This window comes from Notolabrus celidotus, chromosome 7, assembly GCF_009762535.1.
Source record: "Notolabrus celidotus isolate fNotCel1 chromosome 7, fNotCel1.pri, whole genome shotgun sequence".
Classification (NCBI taxonomy): domain Eukaryota; kingdom Metazoa; phylum Chordata; class Actinopteri; order Labriformes; family Labridae; genus Notolabrus; species Notolabrus celidotus.
In genome coordinates, this window is record NC_048278.1 from 11,295,217 (window position 1) to 11,313,898 (window position 18,682).

Genomic DNA, 18,682 nt, shown 5'->3' on the forward strand with positions numbered 1-18,682 from the left:
ATTACATTTATGCAAATTGTATCTTTTAGCATAAGATAAAATCAACACATGTATGTGACAAATTCTCCCCCACTCAGAGTTCCTGTTGGTATCTTCACAGGTTATTGTTAGTTTCTACGCTAGCTTATTCTTTCAATCATAATCTTAAAGTGCTAAGTTTGTGCTAAGTGTGTGTGTACCTGTAATTCTTTGAGCAGTTTTTAAAATCAATTCATTCACTTTTACATAAGTATGTTAATTTTGGGCGTATTGTACTTTGATATGTTCTAAATGACATCCATTACTGAGTTAAAATGTCATATAAAAGATGCCACAAGCTTTCCATCAACTGCGTAACTGCTATCCAATTGGACAATGTCTACAACCTGACAGCCAGGAGGAGAAGGATATGCTCACTCTCTCAAATCACAACAAGAAAACTACGGTCAAGCTGGAAAGATATTCACAGAGGTGGTCTTGTCATACTCATAGCAAAAAAACAACTCACCAAGAGGTTATAGTAAGGTCATCTCATAACAACTTTGGGATGTTGTACAAACATGAAGAACGAATTGGCAAGCACACATTTTAATTTTTGAACTTTTGCAACACACTGTTCAAGAGAAAAAATCCATGCATGTAGGGTGTGTCTGTATTAATTCTTTGCTTATGTGTGTTCAGTGTGTGGGCCTGTTATTTTCTGTTCACCTCTGCTGTGCTGGCGGTTCACTATCCCCCCCAGAGTCCAGCGGCGGTCCAGCCTCTTCAGATGTGCCTTGCGTCTCTTAGTGACTGATGGTTATGATGAGGAGCAACCAAGAAGGAAAAAACAAAAACAAAAACAAATGCTGGGTTAGTTTAAGAAGCACTGATTAGCAAAGTCAACAAAGGCAGACATAAAGCAGTTGTTAGTATCACAGAAAGACAATCACAAATAATAAAAAATCTGTTTGTCCGGTATGAAGCCATTAGATCATTTTGAAGTAACAGTGTTTGTAAGCATTGAAGCTAGTGACATTGATGCAGATTAATCTTATAGTATTAGCATTTTTAAAAATAAATTCAGCAATTTTTTCAACACAGCATGTACAGCAAGTTAAAACTCCCAATTCTTGAGCTTTATAGTGAGAGGCAGAAATCAAAATGTCAAATGAAGAATTAGAGAAAAAAAAAATTTCAAAACAAAGGTGAAGTTCTGGTTAAAAGCAAACTAGAACTGTACTCTTTTTGGGCTAGATTTCAAATAACAAATTTATATTAGTGCGTGGAATGCATGTGGAGTCTTTCCAATATGTGGACGCCTGATGTTTGGCTTTAAACCCCTCTTTAGAAACCAATGTGTGACATCACTGAGATCAGGAACATGTTCTATATAGGCCATACAGTAGTATACAGAACTTTCGGTTTTTGTTTGAGCTAACCTTCCAAACATTATATTTTTCTACAAGTTGGCTCTGTTTGTGTGTGTCTGTGAGTCCACGCGGCAGGATAAGGAAACTCCTCTGGCTAGTAAATATCCAATCACAAGGCCCTAAAGTAGGAGGAGGCTGACAATACTGGTGTCATATTTCACACATTACTTTAACATGGCGAGCAGTGAGGAGAGGCAGCTGTTTAAGGAAGCACCGCAGTCTTTCCAATATGTGGTGTGGGAAAAAGTAAACTGAAAATTGACTGTCTGCAAACATTGTTTCACAAATGTTACCAAGTCAGATGGAAACACTTCCAACATGATTGAACATCTGCAGTGCCATCAGCTAGTGATATCACTGTCTGGAAGCAGGATAGCTGAGCAGGTAACAATGTCATCCAAAAAATCAACAGTCCCACACTGATGCCATCCATCATACTGTACATACCCCACTGCTTCAGATAGACACAAATAAAAAAAAAATCCATCCACAAGGATTTGCAGCGGTGCAGTAGTGGGCTCTGCGTTACAGAGTACCCTCTCACATATGTTCTGCTCTGAGGTAGTTCACAACTTCTCTGCAACAACATGCTGAGTTATTGAAAACAAAGCTCAGCTAGGCTAGTTGAAACTCGTGAGCATCAGAGTTACTTCACTGTGATGGTTCACCACTTCTCGGATTGGCAAATTAAGAGCAGTACTCCAAACCCATATTCTATTTGAAAGTCATACAAGCGCTCAATTGGCAGAAGTGTTAACAAATTCAGTCAATCCAAGATATAGGGAGAGGCCAAACATGTCAGTCACTGCAGTAAGATAGAATTTGGTTCAAATATGTTTAATTATTTATGTTTAATCATACAATTCACCAGAAGAATGTATGGATTGGAACATTTGTTTTGCTTTTTGCAAAAAAAGTAAAATGAAAGATAAATAGTTTATTTTTGATACTCTTGCTGTTGTTGTAAAATTCACCTTAAATGCTTAAGAACGGAGAACCAAATAAACACTGAAGTGTAGCAAAATCCGTGACCAAAAAACAAGGTACAAACCATGGGATAACGGATTGTTGCAGCCCTGGTATATTTAGTTAGACTGTGTCTATGCAGAGGCTCAACTAGGGACTAGATTTGAAGATTAGCAAAAACTAAACTCACTGTGTAGCACATCGTTTTCATGCTCTCTATTGGAACTAAGTTAGATTGCGTAATCCCTACCATACAAAACAACGTCAATGAAGTTCAAAACAGCTTGTGAGAGGGTGTTGCAGAAATACAAACTGGTCCCAAACAAAGGACATGCCCCATAATTTTTCTGTTATAAAAATTACATTTTAGTAGCAGAATGTTCAGTAATAGTGATCATTTGGTCAGGTGTTAAATTTACAAAACATGGGGTGAAAGAGTGATCATAATCTATGATCATGTTAACTTTCACCATTTGAATTAATGTGCTAAAGAGCTAGAGGCTCTGAGTCTCCCACAGAGGCAGAACAGTAGTGAGACCCGTGTGACACACACACACAGGAAAAGTGTGCTGTTCGTGTATCAAGTAGTAAAGAGAACAAAACAAAGACCCGACTGATATAAACTGGTAACTGATGAAGTCTGCAAACAGAATCTAATTGGGAATGTGTACAGTCTGAACTCCTAACCTCTATCACTCCTTATTAGTTTAAAGCTTGTATGATAAAGCAGCAGTCATAACATGATGAGTCTTTTCCTTGACTTAGTGCCATCTTTGAGGCCACATAAAGAGCCAAACCATTTGAGTTGGGAAAGAGAGATGGAAACAGCACTTGTCTTCTGTCTATCTTTGAACAGAGGTAATGTAATCCTTTCTGTGTCACTCTCTGCACTCTCTTGTCTCCCATCTCTCCTCCTGCTCGACATCTGCCCACCTCCCTACGTGTGCCGTCTTCTACATGTCATTCCTTCTTTTTGATTCCTCTATGCCTTCCATCCATCTCAGCGAGCGCCACCCTAACCCTGTTGACCTCCTAATTGAAATATCAGCTAAGGGAAGGCACGGAGGGAAATGTTATTTCGAGGTAATTTCAGTGGGGGCCGGGCTGCGTCTGTCGGTTCCTCTCCAGCGAGCGGAGCTGTCAGTGGAATTAGGTTACAGACCACGCAGAGATAATGAGATGTAAGAGACGACAGGAAGCCGGAGAAGGGAGCTCAGAAATATGAAGTGACGATGTGTGCAAACACAAAGATACCAGGCCTAATGGGAGGATTGGGGCCATAGACAGAGGAAGGGTAAGAGTGTGTAGCTGTGTGTAGTTGTGTGTAGCAGTGAGCTCAGGCACTTCCCCATAAATTGACTTGAGTGCATTGGTTAACAGTGAAGGTGGACACCCTAAAGTGATGGTTGCATTTTTCTTTGAACAAAACTACCAGAGCCATCCCACAGGTTTAAAGGATCATTCTGGTCTGTTACAACTTTGGTTTTGTTTGGGTAGACTTGATAATGCTTGCAACACTATCACAGTTGCATTCACAATGTCCATTCTTGTGGTTTAGATGTACAAAATTATCCTGAGGACATTTAATGAAACAGTTGTGCTTTCTTTGAACCTCTGAATAAGATGGTTCAAGGTATCTGATTAAAGTTAGGGGATAATCTCCACTCGCTCTTCCAACATCCACATCCACACAGAAATGTCCTCTAGTAAGTCCCTCAAATTGATGCATCGGAAACCAAAGATGTCTAATTTATAATCTGCATCTTATCAATTAGAAAAAAACTGGTGGCTTTGTTACCTGTGATGCAACTCAGCTGCCAGCACTTAAAGCTTCCATTTAATACTCATTTAAAGTTTCATATTTTAACTCTATGAAACCTCTCAAACAGCTTTGTATTATGCACAATTCTAAAATCTCCTTATTTTCCCCACACTTGTGTCTACAAAAAAATCCACAGCTAAGCCTCTTACTGACACACAGAATTTCAGGTACTGTCTCTTTAGGGCCCGCTTTCCCACAAGCCAACTTTGTTCTGACAGGCCAGTTCTCTAGAAGCCTCAAGACGCTGCTATTATAGGAACATGACTACATTGGCTCGGATAGCCGCGTCAGCTACTTAACGGCATGACGTCATGGCAGCGCGACACAGTGTAACCTAATAAATGCAACAAAGAAGAAAAATGTGATACCGAGGAAAGTCTGCACCTCCACGGTCAACCATGGAACGCTGTTTCTTGATGCCATTTTCCAAACAAAAAAAGTTATCTTCCTGAAGTCCACTGGAGATTTTTACATGGCAGGGTTATGTGTTGTTCTTTATTACCGCTGTCGCACGGGAAGTGACGATTGTTTCGATCAACCAACAGACTGCAGTGTTTCTAGCTCCACTTTCTGGGGTCGGATCGGTACGCCTGGCACCCCAACAGAAGGGTACCAAAAAGTTGGACGGTACGGCTCAGTAATTTGGGGACCTGTCCCGGTTTTAGTCAATGGAAACGCCATAAAGTGTGTGCCGTACCGAGACAAACCGAACTGCACTACTTGGTGGAAAAAAGTAGCAGCTAATGTAGCATCAGCACACACCAGATTGATTTTGCCTACTCTATTTTGAGAAGAAACCACTGCTGGTTAGTTGATGCAGCCCATGACTTTACCAAGGAATGTGAACTTGACACCCAGTTTGCAGTGTCAGAGAAAATAGAAAATACAAGGGCTTTCATTGATGCTCAAATGGCTTGGTCCCATTTGTTTAAACTCATTGGACAAAAATAAAGGGAATTCTGTATTTAACTGGAGATCCTAAAGAGCATTACTTTGACTTGTGTTAGTGGACAAGGGAGAGATTATCTCACGCATACTGTCAGAGGACTATGTAGTCTTGGCCTTCTTACATAAATCTACTCTACTAACATGAAAAGCCCAGAGATGAATGCTGTGATAAGCAGACATCAATGTGACTTTTTAAAGATGGCAATAGTTATATAACCTTCAGTCGCATGCCTCACACATATTCAGCTCAGTACATGTACACCTTTATGTGCTTGCAGAAATCTGCTGAAGATATTGTCTTTCTTGACAGCTTACTGCAATGGGTAAAGACCCAAGTTGTATTTTGGCTGAATTATCATGTAAAGGGCCTAACCCAAATCTAATACATTATAGCACACCAAATTAAATCAAAGAAAGTGTATTTGCAAATTAAAGAATGAAAAATCAAATGAGACAACACCCGTTACAGCAATCCAAACGTACAACCCCCCCGGCAACAAACACTGCAGATCCATTAGGCTGTTTTTCCCCCTCCAGGATACAGACTGAAAGCGAATTTACTGATGCAGGCACTGACAACATCTATTTAGTACGTGAGAGGGGGGAAAAATCCCAGAAAAGGAACGAGAACAGCAAATAACAGTGGCTGTGGCAGCTGTGCAGGAGCTGTCATCATTCTAGCAGAGTGTTTGTGTATGTGTGGGTATGTGTGTGTGTGCTTCTTGCAGAATGTGCACAGTTCAATGAAGCGGGGAAGGCTTGCACATCTTAATGAGAGACAGACCATGTTTGTTAGATAATCCAGTGGCACTTTGAAGCATGATAAACCATTGCACCATTCCTTTCATTTCCATACTGCTGCAGATAAAGCAAGTGCATGTGTTTATAGCATGCATTTTGCAGCATGCGTGTAAGCACTTGGTTTATCTCTATTGGATTCTCTTGGTCTAAAAGCAGAAAAGGGGCTTATGACACAGTGATGAAATGCTCCATCCCTGCAGTCAGAATAAACACTGAGGGGGAAAGGGTCACAACAAAATGAGCCTCCTGCAAGAGTTGCTGCCTCCTGGGGGAGTTGAAAGGAATTTTCTGTGGTGCCAAAATATTGCAAACCCTTTGGCTGCGGTCTGGTACCATTTCACCATGGAGCTGCGACTATGGTCTTCGAGGTTCCCAATGTGTGACTGGAAGTTTGAGAGTGTGTGTGTGTGTGTGCTTGTGTGTTTAGTGCTGACTTCTGTGTGCTGCTTGTATGCTGAGATGTGAGCACAGAAAAACCCCACACATAAAAATAATTATTAAGAAATAACAGCCAATTCCAGAAAGGCGTTCCTCATCCAGGATGACGTCTAGGTATGTCTGTGTTTTATGAATCTAATAATGTTGTGTTTGTTTGAGCTAACCTTCCCCAGTCCTGGAGGTGCCCAGATCCAAGTCGTCTCTGGTTACATTCTGGGAGTCCAGGTATGTGGCCGGCACCCAGCCCTGCTCCTCTGCTGTGCTGACAAACCACCAACCTAAAGAAAGAGACAGACAGAGGACGGTGAGATAAAACAAGACAGAGAACTGATATACTATATAGCATATAGTACTGCTAACAATCACAGAGGCCTGGAGGACTGCAGCTGCCATCATCCCCATGTGGTAATTTCACCAAACAATGGGAATAACACGTCACTGTTGCAAGTCTCTCAAGTGTAGCAGTATGTACAGTGACTGAGGATGAGACAACGTTTGCATTACAGCCGCTTCAGTCTGTGAATGGATGCTGGGCTTGTCTGTATCAGACAAAGACATCTGAAGCAGACCCATGTTAGATGAGTGTTTCACCTACTTGGAAAGCTTTCATCATTACAAAACCAGACACTAAGAGAGAAGGAAGATACCAGAGTGGAAAGAGTTGGGGCCTGCAGCAAAACAAAGATCAATACTGGTTGTAAAAGTAAATCTTGTAAATGTTGAAAATAAATTATTTGAGACTGGTGGTTGGTTTGCTATTTTCATTATTAATCATTCTGAAATGCATTTTAATGCTGCTGTTTTTAAAATCCCCCGCCCACCCCCCTTTTTAAAGTTGGCAAGTTGTAGGAGTAAAAAAAGTTACAACAGTTCAGCTGATGCAAAGTTCAGCTTCGACACAGTGCTTGAAGTGAAAGTCTAACATCCGTATGGAAGCAGGCTAACATGCTGATGTTTAGCATGTATGATGTTAAACGTCACGGTAAGTGTGTTGGAATCTGTAAAAATGTATCACTAGCACTTAAGATTTAGAGCCCTGTGATATACTTCTGATCTGGGATTCTCAATATTCAGTTTAAAAAATTGACTGGCGTACAAAAGACTGCTTCAGTCTGCCCTTCGTAAACATGGGACCCTGTACCTCAGGTATAATGGTAAGAGTTTATATTACGTGGTTAGAGTTAGAGACAACGTTGCTAGCCAGCCTTAGCGTGTTTCTTATTGTAGAATGATTCAGAGCGTCTCTGAAGTGGCTGACCTACAATCTTTGAACAGATTTTCATCTGGTGGAGCAGTTTGGACTATATATAAGAAGGGGAAAACGGTCAAGGTTTTACAAGTGAAGCAATGCTCCCGTTTCAAATAGAAATTAGTTTGCAAACAACTCTACATCTAGATAAGTTGGTTTATTACCTTTATGGTCTTATTTGTTAGTTTGAAGCCTTCTTAAATTCAATATGATGTTAATTTTTTTATTTTTTTTTTATTTTTGGCTCCTCTTAGAGTAAAACAGATGATAAGGAAGTGTATGATTTAGTGCAAAGCTGCTTGTGATTGACAACATTGGACCATACCAGTGGCTTAGCAATGTGTATCTACACTTACAAACAAATGTCAACCATTAGGGATCCCAAAAAACAAGACAGCAACAAGTAAAAACCCAAATTAGAGGCTTTAAAACAGTTCATGGGCTCACCAAAGTTTCTTATGATTTAAGTTAAGGGGGACATGAATGTCTGCACCGACGTATATGTTGTCCATTATTGTTATTAAGACATTTAAAGGAAATGTCACAGAAACATGTTTGTTCAGAGGAAGTTGAAATGAGACATTCGATGCAATGGCGGTGCAATGAATAAAGTAGGAAACCAAAATCTCACAGGTTCATCCTCTGGACATACAAAATGTCCGTTAGTCTAAAACAAAAAGGTGGGCCATAGACTGTAGTTGACAGACAGACTAACCAACCAACAACATCGCCCCTGCTACAGTCATACTGGATCATGGAAAAAGCTAGCTTCACCCAACTGACTCATGGCATGTTGCTATTACAGATGCTAAATGTATGTTTTACTGGAACTCTTAACAATGTTGACACATCATTGCTTTGCAGCCAAAGAACTGTTGCGAGACAGTCTACACTTCCAAAGACTATCCCATGCGTCTGTCTGACACTGGCTGACTAATCTTGTGTCTTTGGGGAGTCTCAGAGAGAAAGGGTTTCCAGTCAATAACAGATTAAATATCATGGTGTGGTATCATGTCATTGAACTGCATTTCATTTTAACCCACTATTTGCATACTAATCCATGTAGAGGAGTAATTACAGCATTATAGTACTGATTAAAGGTTTTGGTCACATGTTGGCTGTTTTGTTGCAGCATTCACTGAGCTGAGCTGCGGCCACAGCCTGAAGAAGTGCAAAGTCAATCACTTTCACAACTATATGATAAATGGCATATGTCATTCTTCAAAGAAGCATGTGTTTAAACAATTCAGAGTCATGTCATATATTGCAAATGGGTGATCTAGAGAAACATTGAACATGATAAATGGGGCACTATGACTTATTCCAGTCGCTCATACTTCTTCTGACTAAAAGAAACCCTTGCATGACAAACTGAAATTAAACCCAACTGTTGAGGCAAGACGGATTACACTTTGCAGCATTTCAATTTTTTCCATAGTCAGTTGATTACAAGATATGAATATTGAGTTACAGGATCAGGAAAATATATTTGGGAGCACACCGCTTGCTTGTTGCCACTTCTGATAGTAGATTGTGTGTCTTATTCATTCGTATTCCAAGGATTTAAATTGGCAGTAGCCTGGTCTGAAGTGCTCAGACTTGTCTCAAGTGTGCTTCTGCATTCAACAGTGACTGAATGTGTAAGTACAGTAGAAGTGACAGATTTGGACAGATGGGTGGAGGTAGACAGAACAGCAGATTTTTTTTCTGTCTCAAAATGAGTCCAACAATTAGATCATTATTGCTCACCATATGGCAAACTCTGTAATGTGGTTGCAGAAGCCTGAGTGAATCAACACATCACACCCTTTTTTACTACCATGCAAGACACCAATCACATTAACATGAAGTATGAGTGGTGTGGAAAGTATGTCTGTATTATAGAGCTGTATCACAGGGAAAGTAACAGTAACTGTAATGTTAAGGAGGCATACATCTTTGTACTGTACTGTAAAAAGCAGACACAGTATAAGCAACTACTAAACCACCTCTCAGAAAAACTGAGATTTGGTTGGATCAGAAAATATGTACAACTTCTAATAACTACAATGTATAAACAATAGATTGTTGGGATGATAATAGAAGATAAGTGTTGCAGATTTCAGAAAATAATGTACAGCCCTAAACTACAGCTTAAATGGAATATTTCATTGAAACAGCCAAAGCTTGATTTTGAATCCCTGCTGGCTCTGCAGTCTGCAGACTAGTTGCAAAGTACGTTTTGTAAGACATGCTTCCCATGTCAACTGTTGAGGCTGCTGCTTTCAGAGAACTAAATAGCAAAATACAGCTGAGACAAAAAGGAGGGAAAAATAGGTAACACAAAACTTGCTTTCACAGGTGACTTATTACTTTAATGCAGTTACTCAGTTAGTAATTCACTTACTTTTTGATAGTACCTAGCAATTGAAACCAATTACAAATTTGATGTCATGACAAAAAGATGACGCCCCCACAGCCCCCTGCATGTGGTCTCATATCTCCAAACAGCCATCAGGGTTCCCACTCTTTTCCAGAGATCATTTTCCAGGACATTTCCAGGACATTTTCAATGATGATCAAGCTGGTATGACCGTCTAAATTTAGTTCCTAATTTAGTTACTAAATAGTCTAATATGTTCCTCTCAGTGGAAGTCTACACTGAAAGACATGTAGTCTATTGCTATCAATGAAATCATCTCTTACATACATAAAAATTATGGCAAATTGATAATAGAATAATGCAACCACAGATGTACAGCACTTCACTTTATTAGTGCAACCAAGTAACAATGATGGGCATCATCTCAGCTTTCTCTTTTCTCAAAAAATGAGATGTGGAGTTTCTGTGCAGCTGTGTCGCTCTTTTTGTTCCGTTTGTTTTCAGTATCGGGAGTTTGCACTCCTACTAGCAACAGCAGGGGTTCTCAAACCTTTTGGAGCCAGGGACCTCTTACAGGTGAGAAAATTGTCCAAGGCCCCCTCATAATTGTAAAACAGATTAAGCACATTAATGATGTGTCATGATCAAAAGCTGCGGCTCTGAGAGCCGATGCTTTATAGTAATCAGAAGAGCCGGCTCGCATCGGGAGAGAGCCAGCTCCCAGTTTTTTCCTTGTGCTGCTTAGCTCTCACAGTGCTCAGCACCAGCTCTGCTCACAGCAGAACTTTGTTTTGATTGATCAGCATGGCGGCCATGTGGCCAATCACATGTGAGGAGATAGGATACAGGTGATGGAGGGGAGGCTGTGTATCGTGGCTTCATCTGTTCCTTCTGAGAGGGTTAGGGTTAGGGTTCTTCTCAAAGACTGGGCAAGTTCTCACTGAGAGGAGAAATCGGATCAGCCCATCAAAGCTGAGGCATCTGATTTTTCTCAATGCCAACCTGAGGACATTAATAATGTTTGCTCCAGTTTGGTTCTGGTTCTGTTTGCTTGAGTTTGGTTCTGGTCCTGTTTGCTTGAGATTGGTTCTGGTTCTGTTTGCTTGAGTTGGTTCTGTTTCTGTTTACTTGAGCTGGTTCTGGTTCTGTTTGCTTGAGTTGGCTCTGGTTCTGGTTCTGTTTGCATGAGTTAGTTCTGGTTCTTTTTGCTTAAGTTTGGTTCTGGTTCTGTTTGCTTGAGTTTGGTTCTGGTTCGGTTCAGTTCAGTTCAGTTCAGTTCAGTTCAGTTCTGGTTCTGGTTCAGTTCTGGTTCGGTTCGGCTCCGGTTCGGTTCGGTTCTGGTTCGGCTCTGGTTCGGGTTCGTGTCTGGTTCCGGTGTCGGTTCCGGTTCCGGTTCTGGTTCTGGTTCGGTTCGGGTTCTGTTTGCTTGAGTTTGGTTCTGGTTCTGTTTGCATGAGTTTGGTTCTGGTTCAGTTTGCTTAAGTTTAGTTCTGGTTCTAACCCTAACCCTAATCCTTACCCTAACCTTAATCCTAACTCTAACCCTAAACCTAACCAAAACCCTAATCCTAACCCTAACCCTTATCCTAACCATAATCATAATCCTTAACCAAACCCTAACCCTAATCCTAACCCTAATCCTAACTCTAACCCTAAACCTAACCAAAACCCTAATCCTAAACCTAATCATAACCCTAATTATGAAACTAATCCTAACGCTAACCCTAATCACAACCCTAATCACAACCCTAAACCAAACCCTAACCCTAATCTTAACCCTAACCCCAACCCTAAGCCTAACCCTAAGCCTAACCCTAATCATAACCTTAATCCTAATCCTAACCCTTACCCTAATAACAACCCTAAACCTAACCCTAACCCTGACCCTAATCATAACCCTAACCCTAATCACAACCCTAATCACAACCCTAAACCAAACCCTAACCCTAACCCTAAACCTAATCCTAACCCTAATCATAACCCTAATCCTAACCCTAACCCTGATCCTAACCCTAATCCTAAACTTAATCATAACCCTAACCCTAATCATGACACCAATCCTAAAGCTAACCCTTATCACAACCCTAAACCAAACCCTGACCCTAATCCTAACCCTAATCATAACCCTAATCCTAACCCTAACCCTGATCCTAACCCTAATCATAACCATAACCCTAATCCTAACCTTAACCCTAACCCTGATCCTAACCCTAACCCTAACCCTAATCATAACCATAACCCTAATCACAACCCTAAACCAAACCCTAACCCTAATCCTAACCCTAATCCTAACCCTAATCACAACCCTAAACCAAACCCTAACCCTAATCCTAACCCTAACCCTAACACTAACCCTAACCCTAATCAAAATAAATGCACAAAATTGGTCAATTATAAGTCTTCTCATAAAAACAGCGTACATAAAAGAGTTTTAAACACAAACCATTAGTTTTTGCAAAGTTAAGGTAAAATATACGGCTACAAAAGATCCTAAATTAATAGCCATTCAGGAGTCGGAAGAGCTGGCTCTTCTTTGGGAGCCGAGTTAAAAGAGCCGGCTCTCTGACAAGAGCCGAACTTCCCATCACTAAAGCACATGCTTACTACCATTTGCACTCTTAGTTGCCCTTGGAACTATTTGTATTGTAAATGTTAATACTTCAGACCTGTACCATAGTGAAAAACAGATAACACTTCAATTTGAATCAAGAAAATACCACTTGTATACTTTAAAACAGAGGGTCATTGGACTCAACATGAGAGCATTTATACTTTTCAAGTAATTAATCTTAAACGCTTTCAGAAAATTAACAGTAGCAAGACTCACATATCCCTTCCAGCCACCAAATGGTATCAATGGTGTATATGCTGTTTTGTAATGACACAGCACAATTTTATAATTTATTAGAAATTTATTCAAAATAAATCACGGACCCCCACGCTATGGTTCGCGGACCCCCAGGGGTCCTTGGACCCCACTAGCTCAGAACAACTGAGCTAGAGTACGGTAATTGAGCTCTCAGCCTGCAGAGAAAGTTGTGAGGCACAGACCCCCAAGCTCTCTGCCCGACTTCGCTGGTCACACTATAACTGAAATATAAGACTCTTTGAATCAAAAGAGCACTCTACAAGGTTCATGTACCATAAAACATAAACAATATACCCCCGTTTTCTGTGAAAGCCATGTTGGAATAATTTTACTGGACTATATGTGATTTTCCAGGACATTTTACTTTTTCTCCCATTTTCCAGGGGAGCCTGGTCAACTGTTTTCCAGGTTTTCCAGGTTTTCCAGGTTTTCCAGGACGCGTGGGAACCCTGAGCCATGTAAGCAGAGTGAGTCTTGAGCCACCTTGACTTTGGCAGCCCCTGTGTTTCACCTTCTTCCACACGTAGAAGCTCACACACATAATCTTACTGTTTTTCTGAATACCCTACAGCAGGTCATGTCTCACAGTCAACACAGGAGTTAATTCAACCTGAGGGGCCACCGACACACGGGGGGCTATGCACAGAAGCTGCAGTGTAGCTCCTCCAGTTTGAACTTCCTCACAGTCACACCAGAGTTCTGTGGGTGCTCTGTACCTGCCAAAAGTCTGCCTCCTGCAGAGACATTACAGTGCAGTTTGGCATAAGCAGAGGTCAGCACAGTTCATTTTAGACCCGTCAGCATCAATTTAGGAGCCTGTTTGGCCTGGACTGGTGGAGGTAGTAGTTCCCTGTGATATTGTGTTTGACACCACGACAGTTATACTACACTAATTAAATCTTACACCATAACTCCTGATTTAAGAAGCCCAGTGTTGAACAGCGCTGACACAGTGCTAGGACTTGTAAACTCAGGAGGGACTGTCAAACATGGGCATGTAGAGGACTTCTCTGTGGAGTTCTGTGCAGTGTAAAGGTGTCAGAAAGGGGTTGTGACAACTGATGTCTAAACTGTTTTACACAAAATGTTTGGTATTGATGTGGAATATTTTTTAAATCTTTCTCTCCAAATCAAAATAAACAAATACATTAAAAACATGCTAATGACTTTTGAGAGAGTTATGAATCCATTCAATGTGGTGGAAATTGTGCCTCTATCAAAATAGTGACCTTTTAATGTAGAATTTAAGCATTAAACAAAACAATCTAAGTCTTTTTACACTGCTGTTTTTTTAAATTGAAAGACTGTCTCTAAAACTTGTCTTATTTTGTTAGTCTGGACTTCAATCTGGAATGCAATTAATCAGATACATGGATCCTAGAGCCTTTTAACCATTCATTATTTCAATATGCATAGATGGATGGATGGATGGATGGATGGATGGATGGATGGATGGATGGATGGATGGATGGATGGATGGATGGATGGATGGATGATGGATGGATTGATGGATGGATGGATGAATGAGTGGTTAGATCGATGGCTGTTGGAGATGGATGATTGGACGGATGGCCGCATGGACAGATAGATGGATATATAGATGGATTGACTGATGGATGGGTGGACGGATGGATGGAAGTTTGGATAGATGTGTTGCTGGATGACAGACAGACAGACAGACAGACAGACAGACAGACAGACAGACAGACAGACAGACAGACAGATAGACGGATGGATGGGTGGATGATCTTCATTGTTTATTTAGTGATTACTGTGAAACATGAACCAGCCAAGCCCAGTAATACGCATCCTCTCTTTTATCTCCTCCTTCTCTCTCTTCAAACCAATGGTGAATCTCTTCACCCACTCTTGGTCTCAAAACCTGAATACAGGTTTAATGATCAAACTATAGCCTTTGGTACATTGCATGAATTCAATACATTGGTAGACGGTGCTCTGCTGGTCTGGCACCAGGTGGTTCAGTCATGGAAGTTTAAGTCTAATGGTTGTTTTCAAATATCTGTCATAAGCAGTAGATGCCATGTTAACTACAATTGTATTTGTGTGTTCAAATGTAATCTTCCAACCATCCAGGGTAGCAGAGAGTTTGTGTTTTGATACTTGAAGGTTATAGTTATTTTCTTTTGTGCTGGAGTGTAAAAGTGGGAACAGCTTGCCTGGTATGAAGCACATTGAGGCTTTCATTGGTTGATTCATTGCAAATATTCAAAGAGGTAAAGAAGAATTGGAGCCACCTGTGCAGAGGAGAGCAGTAGCTCTGTACAGGGCAAAAGCAGGGGGTCTTTCTGTCTTTGGCTCACCTGGCACATGTTAGGGAAACAGAATAATAAATCTTCTGCAATGACGAAGGACAAAGGAGACTGTTCGCCATCAAGATGGCAAGTGTAAGCCTCTTGGCTGCTGCTTATCTTATCTCATTTCACTCTTATCTGTTATCTTATCTAACTGAAGGTAAGATGAGATAGAACTGTACGTTTTTAGGAGAATTCTTGAAACGAAATGATCCAATGATTTGGCTGAAATGATACATCACCATGTAAAATCAAAATGAGGTATGATGTTATTTAATCTGTTTGCGCTGATTAAAACCACAGCTCCAGCATTGTCCACCATGAGGACCTTGTAGGAATTGTTGTTGATGCCATAGAGGTGAGAGTTTCACCCAACTGTGACAAATGAAAAGCAGAAATTGTTATAGAACAATGAACTATAACAATTTGTTCTGATTTGAAAGTTTAAAGAAACAAAACAGACTGCTCTAGTCATTTTAGCTTTAGCTGTTTTCTGCTATCAAAACCTTGCTGCACTGGTTAGCTGGATTCTTAAATTCATTATATAACTAGTCAAAGTTTATTTTGGAATTATTGTATCCGCCTCTTAATACAAGGAAAGCATTATTTCGTGAATAGAGTTATAAGCCTTTTTGTTGAGAGCTGGGAGAGCAAATTATCACCACTCTCATAACTGACTCTAATAATGCAACTAGAGTCAGAGACAGTTAGATAAGCTTAGCATAACAGTGGAGAAAAAGCTGTAAACTGCTCAGTAACATGGCTCAGTCTTTTTTATCTGTCAACTAATTAACATAAGTGTGGCTTTTACTTATATGGTCATTTATTTCAGAATATTTGGAGGTAAATGAGATATAACTTATTTATGTGTTTCTTTAAGTGATTGTAGGACAAATTAAATAGGGTCAAGTTTCCCAGGATATCTGTTTTAGTGCCATGCTCAGCTATCCTGCTTATGGTTAAAGCTAAATATTTCAAGTCAATCTGTAAATAAAAGTGATTTTTGTCATCTCATTCATCAAGTTAAAGAAAATTTCCCAAATTGTAAGTGATACATATACCTGACAGTTGCTCTTTGCAGTACAGTCATGTGCTTTTTTTAAAGGAAAGCTTTGTTGTACGGAGATGGGTTGATGAGAGAGGGAAGAAAAAATTCAAAATCTGCACGGAATTTATGTATTTTTCTGTTGTGAGCCATGGAAGGCTTGTGTTAAAAAACTGGAGAGGCTGGCTGATGATTCTTGTTCTTTTTCAAATATACCCAATATAAACATCCAAAAAAGACCAGAAACAGACAGCCCTTCTATCTCCCTTACACACGCCAAGCTTTGGACTCCATCGTGTGCACACATGGCAGTGCAAGGTTTTAACAGGGCCCAGTTCTGCTATAAATCCAGCTCTGCAGAGAATGGGCCCAGTAAAAGCAGATAAATGAGGACCAGAAACAGAGCTGGACCCCCTGAAACATACACATACTCTCTCCTCACACACAAAAGACAAAAAGGAGATGCAGATGTGGGCATAAGAGACTAAACTAAAAACATAGAAAAGAAGTCTGTCTCTCTTGCTGTGATAACCAGTTGGCTGAATTACAAATGAGTGAAGTGGGCTGACCCTCATGTGTGAGAAGACTGCAGTCAGTTTTTCACAGAAAATCTGTCTCGTAGGAGGAGATCTGGGCCCAAGATTGGCAGCCAGATGGAGAAATATTACTCAGAGTCAATTAAAGCAAAGCATAACTTGGCTCAGGGTATGTGTGGAATGATGCACAAATGGACCAGTGCAGCTCAGTGAGGGCGTGGTGAGCCAAATAACTGTGAGGGTGAACGTGCTTACTTGCAAAAGAAGCGACTGATGGAGGTGTCATATGATGACCAAGAGCAAAAGATGCTTATTTAATCAGACCTTAAGGCAAGGTAAAAACCTGTCATCTCAACTTTGGGTTTAATATTGCAGGAAGTGTGTTGAATGCATAAACAGATCAGGACTACTTTAAAAAACGGAATAAAAAAAGAGCTTCAGACTGTTGACACTTACTCACCTCTGCACATCTAACCATTTGCTGCAATGACTAGGCGTGACTGTCAGATTGTTGCTTTGCAGAGAGTCAAAACAAATGGAAAAAAATATCTCTAAATCTCACTACAAATAAAGAAGCACGCCCAAACTCACACATTATAGTTTGGTGACATGGATTTGCCACTCGGTTGGGTTGTTACACCGTTATACAATCTTCCCCTTTGTCATTGTAATTTCTGTAATAAGACACAACGGGGGAACAATCCTCAAATCCCTTTTCTAGTGGAATCCTTTTTCTAATTGTCGTCCACTTCTGGCAACCAACTGTTGTGGTAATTTCTGCGACACAAATAAGAAACAACAGGAGACAAGACACAACAGACAACAAGACATTGGCTTTTTGTGGGTTTAATAACATTTACAAATGGCAGTAGCCACGCCAACAATGCAATGCTCTGGCTAAATGTGCAGAGGCTTTTGCATTTTGTCCATCGTCACCAAACTTACACCCACACCTGTTAGCTGTGCATCACTGCTCTAATGTATTTCCATCTGACAGTAATCTGTATCCACGTCCAAACAGACAAATAAGACAAGTGTCAATCATGATTAAAATAGAACTCAACAATGTACAAAACGATTATGGCATATAGAAACTGATTTATATACTCAACTGTAAACTAAGCTCTTGTTCTTAAGATGTTAGTGGTGTGCTGGATATTATTCCATAATACTTTGCTCAAGATCAAGATACCAGAACAACTACCACACCAAATATTTAAGAAACCATACACAGATGTTCACAGCTGTCAGAGGATGAGTCAGACTTTGTTGTGACAGTGTTCCTGTGGCATTAGTCTTATGGCAGAATTACAATGTTTGCACAAGAAATAAGTTCCTGTCAATATTTATGACTTAAAGTATTATACTTTATTGTGAGCGCTGATGTCTTCCAGAAACATGAAATTTAGATCATACTTTCTTTCTACTGAGAACATTCATGTTCCTAGGGGATCAACCTTCTCAGATTTTGTTCCTCGATGATCTTTCCCTTGGAACCAGAATAAATAAATAAATAGATACATAAATAAATACAAAAATAAATCATCCATTCTCACAGCGTCTGAATATCTGACAGGGACATTGCACTGAATTTTACTGAGCACATTCACACACCCAATGTTCCCCTTTTCAATGGATCCCAACCTGCTAATTGTAAGGCTTTCATGAATAAGGTATATCAGATTGTGTTAATCAAAGTCATATTGGTATTAGGGATGCACCGATCCTACTTTTTAGGTCCCGATATCAATATCGATACCTGGGCCTTGGTATCTGCCGATACCGATGCTAGCCGATCCGATCCTGGTATTGATTTAACAATCTCTGTTTCTTAATGTGAGGATAGAATCATGTTTTGGCAACTTCAGGCTTTTCTGACTTTGTAAATCAAAACAAAATAAACATCTTTAAACTGACAGTATCATCATTCAAGAGATTATAAA

At 40.2% G+C, this 18,682-nt stretch overlaps 1 protein-coding gene across 1 annotated transcript in view; it reads right to left on the minus strand.

Annotated features, from left to right (window-relative positions):
* sh3pxd2aa (SH3 and PX domains 2Aa) overlaps window positions 1–18,682 on the minus strand; it is a 149,005-nt gene that overhangs the window by 24,512 nt on the left and 105,811 nt on the right. Inside the window, exons 10-11 of the mRNA XM_034688890.1 lie at window positions 6,531–6,644; window positions 688–771 (exon numbers count right to left, since the gene is read on the minus strand). Of these exons, the coding sequence (XP_034544781.1) occupies window positions 688–771; window positions 6,531–6,644 (198 nt within the window). The remainder of the gene's footprint in view (window positions 1–687; window positions 772–6,530; window positions 6,645–18,682) is intronic.